Genomic DNA, 8,359 nt, shown 5'->3' on the forward strand with positions numbered 1-8,359 from the left:
AAAGGTGTTCCAAAAGTACACATACAGTGTAATTCCATTTTATAAAGTTTAAAAACATGCAAAACCACCTTTTCTGTGTGTGCGTACATGTGTGTAAGTAAAGTAAAAAGAAAAGTGTGGGAATAATAAATACTAAATTTAAGATCGTGGTTGCCTTGGGCGAGGGGCAGGATGAGTTGGGGCGGCGGGGGGACACTGGGCACTTCAATGATACGTATAGTAGCTGACTTCTTAAATTTGGTGGTAGCTATATGGCTATTATATTATTCTTTTTATTATATTATTCTTTATACCTTTTGTGATGCCTGAAATATTTCACACACGAAAAAAGAGGGGCGCCTGGGGGGCTCAGATGGTTGGGCATCTGCCTTTGGCTTGGGTCATGATCTCCAGGTCCCGGGATGGAGCCAAACAGGGCAGGCAGGCTCCCAACACAGCGAGGAGCCTGCTTCTCCCTCTCCCCCTGCTTCTGCATCTCCCCCTGCTTGTGCTCTCTGTCTCTCTCTCAAATGAATAAAAAAAAGTCTTTAAAAAAATAAAGAGAAAACAATTCATATGGAAGCGTAATACAGATAACAAACAGTACCAAGCACGGCAAACACAAAGGGAGGGCCAGGATTGGGCATGGAAATGAGAGTGTTGCGTATGCTCACAGGACAAGCCAAGTAGCAGAGTCTCAGGAGTTGCTCACCTTGATACTCCCTTCACCACAAAGACTTTGTTGGAATGTTGCTTCTCCAGTTTGCTCATCACCTCATAGAGGCTGTGGTTCAGCTAGAGCCAGTGAGAGAGACGACGGGTTACTGGCAGTGGGAACCTGAGACTGGAATATCCCTTCTCTTTTCCCTTTCAGACGGTTTCCAAAAGAAAACCTCCCCACCTTTCACTGTAAAGCTCCTTCCCATCCATCTCTTTGTCCAGGGTCCCGTCCTGCCACCCCTTCTTCCTGGACTGTCTGTGTCATAGGTTTTGCCTCTTCCGACATAAGATAAGTGGCTCTCTCAAGGCTGGGTCCTTGAGGTTTGAGGTCTGATTTGAGGTTCTAGCTTCTCTCAGGTAATCCAGAGAATAAAAACTCACTGTAATATTAAGGAGGCAAACCATAACTTAGCAACCGCAGATGTGGAGAGGGGTACGTGAGTGTGTGCATGAATTTAAGTAATGTAACAGCAGAGTCTTGGAATCCCAGGACCAGAAAATGCCCCACGAGGTTGTGTTCTGTGGCTGCCAGTCACTGAGTAGGACTGGCCTTCTCTACTCACGCCCAACTACCTGAGAAACGGGCCTGTGCTTAAACACTGCCCTCTTTGTTCCCCAGCGACAAAAGATAAAGATTTCGCAGCTTGGTTCCCCATTTCAGCTATTCCTTCCCACAGGCCTAACCTCCTTTATTCATCTGAAGCTCAAGTATGGATGCCATTATCCGGGGAGGACTCTGATGTGTATACACGTGCTTTACCACAGTTCCAGGCGGTCAGTGAAGTGCTATTGTTTTCATCATGAGAGAAAAGTAAAAACTTGTGGTGCTAACATCAGTACTTAATGAGATGATGTAAATGTGGGCTCCTTTCATACTTCCTAGAAAAGCCCACCTCGGTGACTACACGGGCCAGAGGTTTCTCACCTTGCTCATCTCCCTGTAGAAGACATCCCTCAAGTTGGAAATGTTTTGGAAGATGGTCACGTAACAGCCAATACGACTATCAGGAGGTAAAACAAAACAAAACAAAACAAAATAATGACAAAACCCCCACAACACCTACAGGTAAGGGTTGGTAACGGCAATCTTTGAAATACAAGGTAGGACCTTAAGCCAACACCAGCCAACACCAAGATTCCTCAGAGAAGAGCACCCCGTACCCTAGACTCAGAATGTTCTGGAATCTGATTCTTCAGAGCCAGGCCCGTAGCACACTTGACTCTCAGAGGGGTGGGAAAGTCAGAGGAGATACTTATCAGCCCAGTCTGAGACCTGCAGTTGCATGAAGACCTCTTGATTCAGGTTCTTTAGGTATTAAAGTAGGTATGAATGAAAATACTCTGAAGAATTTTTAAAGTGCTGTATAAACATAAGCCCACACAATGATAATTATTATAATAAATAATTATTCTTTCTCATTATGCAATACTTGGACTTCTCCGAGGCCGCATGCACATTAGTGGAATTCTACTATAAATAAATTGGGGAAGTTTACGTTTAAAGAAACTGTATTAAACTTCAATGCTATCTAAATCAAGAGTCACATAATTAGTGTTTTAGAATACACGGAGTTATTCAAAAGGCTGCGTCACACATAGACTAATATTAAGCGGCGATATAAAATACTGACTACAGCCGCACTACAGCGTATCTTGTACAATGAAAATAGGACACAAACAGAATTTCTACTCAGGTGCCTCTAAACACTTTTACCTCCTGTGAAGCAAAGACGTCATTAATAGAAACAATCATCCCACGGTTTATCTTCTATGTCAATCTGGATGTTCACGAACCAAGCTTGCTTAAAACAATATGCACTTACGCACGAAACCAGATATTCCCGGTTCCCATGAGGACGGAAATTTACTTGCCAAGAGCCCTCCTATCCCAGAAACATCTTGCCTGTAGACCGGAAAAGCTGGCAGGGCGAGCCTGGCTATCTGTGTGTGACAGACGAAGGACCCAGGGTCTGGGGTGATAAGACAGTTTGCTTAGTGTCGCCCAGCAAGTCAGTAGCCGGGCTGAGGCGACCTCCAACTCCTGGAACAGAGCTCTTCTCGAGAGGGGACATTCGTGGGTTGCCAGGGAACCTGGGCCTCCACTGGCCCAGGAGGCCAGGCCTTTCCTGACTGTCAGTCATTACCTATGATAAAGAACAGGCAGTTCCTCTAGCAGTTCCTGGTTCAGGTCTTCAAAGACACTCTGGGCTTTGTTGAACTCTTCCTCTGCCTAGGGGGTAAAGGTGACAGGAGTTCCCCTCAATCCCGGGTCTAAGGCGGGAACCGGCCTCCTTGAGTCTCTCCCTGCATTTTTCAGGGACTGGGCTGACTTGGAGTCATGCCCCCCCTTCCCCAGACCCATGCTCTCCCAAGCCTTGCATCTCTATCTGTAGAGCATCCGTGTCAGGGGAAGCAGGATTTCCTTCAGGACACTGGATGCTGAATTTATCTTTTCCTAAACCCAATAAAATGTTATTTTATTTTATTTTATTTTATTTTATTTTATTTTATTTTATTTTATTTTATTTATTTTAATGATTTTAATGATTTTTTTTTTCAGGTTCATCTCTGTTTATTGTTTTCAAAACAAAACTAAAAATCACCACTCAAAATGTTTGAGAAGAGTGCTCAGCTCCATCACAGTTAAAAGCTTTATGTAATTTGCAGCCAGAGCATTGAGGACTGGTGGTCACCAACGGGAGCTTCCGGCGTGGCCCGGACAGGGCCTGGGGCCTGGGATGGCCACTCCCGCCCCGGGAGCTCCAGCTCGGTCCTCTGCACGCGCCATCCAGGGGCACCCACAGAGGACAAGGACAGCTCAGCCCCCACCGGGCTTGCCAGTTGCCCATCCGGCACCTCCCTCCCCCTCTAGAGGTCCCAAAACGTCCACAAACAAAGGCGTCAGGCAGGTGGAAGCCCAGGTGCTAGTGCTGTCAGGCTGAAGGCCTGTGTGGCAGAGGGAGAAGCAGGTTCCATGCAGGGAGCCCGACGTGGGACTCGATCCCGAGTCTCCAGGATCAGGCCCTGGGCTGAAGGCTGTGCTAAACTGCTGAGCCACCCGGGCTGCCCGAATTTATCTCTTTTCCTAAACCCAGCCTGGCCCAGCCACCTGCCACCATTATGGGCGAGGGAGGGCAGGAAGGTTTTGCCAGGCTTTTTTTTTTTTTTTACCTTGGCAGTCTTGGCCTCATCTTTCTTCTTGGCATTCTGCACCGCCTCCAGGTGGTGTCGGGCACTGTCATAGTCCACAAGTTTCCGGCCCCGCTTGGCAATCCTTTCCTAAGCCAGAGTCAGGAGAGAGGCCCTTGATACTCATTTCAGTGGCCAGGATGCAGGCAAACATAGAGGCACAATTCCTCGGTCCTGTTACCAAATTTCACTTTCTAACAGCTTTGTGCCCAAGGGATTTCCCTTACTATTTGGAAAGAATAGGGATTCTGGTGGGAGGCAGGAGGCAGAGTAAAGGGAAATCCTCCAGAGCACATGGAAGCCTGCACTAAATGTTGATTTCTCCTATGAGCCCACTAAAAACTGGTTCAGCCTCTGGGAGAAATGGCCTTGGGAACCCAGCTGAATTCAAAGTCAGGAGTTTGGGGTCTTATTACCAACGCTGCCACTTAATTAGTCTTGTGACGGAGGGCAAGGCGCATCTCTTCTGGAACTTCAGCAGCCTCCCCTGCCCTACAGGGTTACTTCAAAGATCAAACGCTGACTACAAAGTGCTTTGAGAACTCTAAAGCATAATAAAAATAGTAAATTATTGTGTGCACTGGAGAGAGCATCCACGCAGTCTCATCCAAACTACAAAACCAGTCATAGATTTTGCAAGAATCTTATCTGGATTATCTGGTCCAACTTCCTGTGTAATACCTGGGGCTTCTCTGTAATAATCAAAATAAGTAGTTCACCTTCTGCTTGAAATTGAACTTCAACTCCCAACCTCACAGTATATTTCAGTTTTTGGAAGCTCTATCAGAAACTTAAGTCAGGATCCCTCTAATTTCTCCCTATTAATCGACCAGCAGCGCAGTGCCTGACGGAGTAGGGGGGTTATAAATCCAAGCTGAACGAATCAATGAATTGCTTTCTGTTTTCTGAAACAGTTTAGAATAGGCTGCATCCCTCTTTCACCTAATAGACCTCCAAGTGTTGGATGAGAATTATTATGACTCCTCAAAGTTTCTTCTTCTCTACAGTAAACATATCGGCTATTTTTTTTTTTTTCACCACTAAAGGGGATGCCCTGACCTGGACCTAACTCAAAACCAGTTCAGGGATGCCTGGGTGGCTAGGCGGCTGAGCATCTGCCTTGGGCTCAGGTCGTGACCCCAGGGTCCTGGGATTGAGTCCCGCATTGGGTTCCCCCTGCAGGGAGCCTGCTTCTCCCTCTCCCTGTGTCTCTGTCTCTCTCTCTGTCTCTCATGAATAAATGGCACCTCTTTTTTTTTTAAGATTTTATTTATTCATGAGAGACACAGAGAGAGGGGGAGAGAGAGAGAGAGGCAGAGACAAAGGCAGAGGAAGAAGCAGGCTCCATGCAGGGAGCCCGACATGGGACTCGGTTCTGGGTCCCCAGGATCAGGTCCTGGGCTGAAGGCGGCGCTAAACCCCTGAGCCACCCAGGCTGCCCCTAAATAGCATCTTAAAAACAAAAACAGTTAGGATCTAGTTCACCGAAACCTAATTCTAAACGTGCCCTTGATACCTCTAATCCTCTACCCCAACCTCCTGTCCAGCCTCCTACTTTTAATCCTTTTTCCTAAGCCTCATTCCTAACCATGGGCTGGAACTCTATTTGCGACGCTTACTCTATATGTTTTCTAACTCCTGGGGGCCACTCGTGACCCACCCTTGACTTTGCAGATTGATTACCTTAATCTCGCTGAACTGGGCTACGTAGTTTTCCATGGTCCTCAATGCCTGGTCAGCTAGTTTCTCTTCATAGTCTTCCCAGAGGAGATCATTATTCTGTGGGGCAGAGGCAGGGGGCAGAGGTGAGGGCCCCGCTTCTCAGCAACCACTGCACACCAGGGAAAAACCCAAATTCTTCCTGCCGCAAACTTCCGTTTTGAAGCACTGTATTTAGACAGTCGTGTTGGGTTCAGGCAAAGAGTCAGATGAAGAAACAGCCCTACCCCCAGGAACTGCCCTGTAAGACACTGGACATACATTAGGGATCAAGAACGGAAGAGATGGTCAGAGTCTTGGATTCTAGAGCCCGAGGGACAGGGAAATTGGAGAGGAAGAAAACTGCATGAAGGTGGTTTTCAAAGACAACCAGTTGGGTTTTACGTAGGTACAACCTCATAAAGCGGGGGAGCCGGCCCTCCACAGAGGAATCCGCAGATTGGGGAAAGCTTGTTTTTACCTTCACGGTTGTTGCTTTTTGCTACAGCCCAGGGCTGAAGCTTTACAAATGAAGGATGAGGGTTGGCTCCTTTGCTTTCCTATTTGCTCCGATGCAGAAGCTAAGAGAAGGCTGAGGGGAGGGCAGGAGTGAGTCCTGAAGAGCTGTAAAGCCAGGACACTCTTACCCCTACGATGGCCTTCAGCTCCTCGTGACCGTCCCACTCGCTGCTGTAGATCTCCTGCAGCGTTTCTGACACTCTCTTGGAGCTTTCATGCATCACTGAAAGGAGAGGAGTCAGTCCTACCACACGGTCACCCCAGAAGGAGGCCGGTAGCATCATACCGGAGCACGGGCAGATCAGTGGGTCCATTTCAGAAGGACGTGCCCCGGAAGGTCTGGGCGATCTGTCAGGAAAGCTGGACGGGGCTGGGACAGGAGAAGTTGCTTCCCTGATGCCCACAAGTTCCAGGAATCAGGGGCAGGCGAGTGATAAAACGCCTGAGAATGGCTGTTTTTCTTTCCAACCTCAGAGTTCTCAGGAGCTTGGTTCTCCCGTGGAACATACTACCCACCTTTGACTGCACTAAGGAAGTTCTTCAGGTCCTTGTAGAGCTTCTGGCCTTCTGCCTGAAAGGGACAAGTGCTTTGGTGACTACAGAGATAGGTTTGGAAAGATGCATTAGAGGTCAAGGTAGAAAAGTAGGTTAAAAGCAGAAATCAGTCCTGGAATTTGCAAATGTGATAAACCTCTGTTCTCTTCACCAAGAAGTTGTGGGTTGTCTTTTGGGGGGGGGGCAGTTTTTTTCTTTTTAAAGATTTTATTTATTTATTCATGAGAGAGGCACAGAGAGAGGCAGAGACACAGACAGAGGAAGAAGCAGGCTCCATGCAGGGAGCCCGATGTGGGACTCGATCCCAGGACCCCGGGATCACGACCTGAGCCGAGGAAGATGCTCAACCGCTGAGTCCCCCTGACGCCCCTGGAGGGGACAGTTTTTGTTTGGAGACTGTTCCCTCGGACGGGCAGGTCTTCTTTTCTCTGTTCTCCCTTCCAGTGAACAAAACCTATACCCCAGTTCCTCTGCTGAAAATTAAGGGTCCTGTGTGACACTATCACTTTGTGATCCTCTGGCTGACACGTCCCTCACTGGGTAAATAAACTGCCACCATCTTCTGCAAATACTGGGCCTTCTTCCTCCCCTGAACCCTCACACAGGCCATTCCCCTCCTCCCGATGTCCTTCCCTGCCTTGCCTCCCTTTCGCCTTCCCTCTGTCAGTCACGTGTTTTACACCTCTCTTCCAAATGTCTTATCACTGAGTCCCCTCCTGTTCCAACTCCGATGGCCTCATCCTTAGCTCTATCCACCTACCCAATCCTATCTTTGCTCCCGAGTCTGAATTCTCACTTTTTTAAGGCTGGGACTCCCACGCACAGATTAGGTCTCCTCCCTGTTTAAAAAAAAGAAGAAGAAGAAGGGAGAAAGGAGAGGAAGGTATCATTTAAGTTTGGAAGTTCAAATCTCCACCCAACAGATGAACCACTTTTAACTTGGACAAATGTTCATTCAGCCTCTGCAACCAGAAACTCATGCCCTCTTGCTGAGGCTGTGCTTCGATTTTAAATAGTGCTGTTAGAACTTTTGCCCCCTGGTCTTGGGCTGGCCTTCTGTACTCAGAGTGGACCTGACTTCTCTTGCACATATGTTGGAAGACATCTTTCCCATACCCTGCACCAAGTCTTCTCTCTCATAGGCCTCCTCTATCATCCCTCACAGGGTTATTTAAAGCCCCTTCCCCAGGGGCACATGGGTGGCTCAGTGGTTGAGTGTCTGCCTTTGGCTCAGGTCATGATCCCAGGGTCCTGGTAAGGACCAAAAGGGCAGCCTACTTAAGGGTCAGGGTATGCTACGGGGCCAGGCTATGGGGCAGAAGAGTGATCCTCACACCGGTTCACGGGAAGGAGTGTTTAAGCTAAGACGCATTATGCAGTACACCATAAAATACTTGTGAACTTGTTCATTTGTTTTACTTGCTTGCGTCCATCACTAGGTAGGCTATTGAGCATACCAACAGTATACAAAAATTTATGGGAGAGAAACTGAAAATCAGAAAATTCTATCTAACAACTTAAATTACAACTTTTTTTTATCTATGGGGGCAGGGGGTAGTTGCACCTGGGTGGCTCAGTCGGTTAAGCGTCTGACTCTTGGTTTCAGCTTAGGTCGTGATCATGGGATTGGCCCCCACATTGGGCTCTGCACTCAGTGGGGAGTCTGCTTGGGGTTCACTCTCTCCTTCCTCTGCTCTTC

The 8,359-nt window shown here is 47.8% G+C and overlaps 1 protein-coding gene across 2 annotated transcripts in view; it reads right to left on the reverse strand.

Annotated features, from left to right (window-relative positions):
- Positions 1 to 8,359, reverse strand: part of BIN2 (bridging integrator 2) — a 32,995-nt gene that overhangs the window by 8,563 nt on the left and 16,073 nt on the right. For both annotated transcript variants that reach the window (XM_041736837.1, XM_041736836.1), the window contains exons 3-9: positions 6,622 to 6,676; positions 6,234 to 6,328; positions 5,572 to 5,667; positions 3,871 to 3,978; positions 2,844 to 2,929; positions 1,625 to 1,700; positions 692 to 774 (exon numbers count right to left, since the gene is read on the reverse strand). In XM_041736837.1, the coding sequence (XP_041592771.1) occupies positions 692 to 774; positions 1,625 to 1,700; positions 2,844 to 2,929; positions 3,871 to 3,978; positions 5,572 to 5,667; positions 6,234 to 6,328; positions 6,622 to 6,676 (599 nt within the window). The remainder of the gene's footprint in view (positions 1 to 691; positions 775 to 1,624; positions 1,701 to 2,843; positions 2,930 to 3,870; positions 3,979 to 5,571; positions 5,668 to 6,233; positions 6,329 to 6,621; positions 6,677 to 8,359) is intronic.

This window comes from Vulpes lagopus, chromosome 21 (genome assembly GCF_018345385.1).
Source record: "Vulpes lagopus strain Blue_001 chromosome 21, ASM1834538v1, whole genome shotgun sequence".
Lineage (NCBI taxonomy): Eukaryota > Metazoa > Chordata > Mammalia > Carnivora > Canidae > Vulpes > Vulpes lagopus.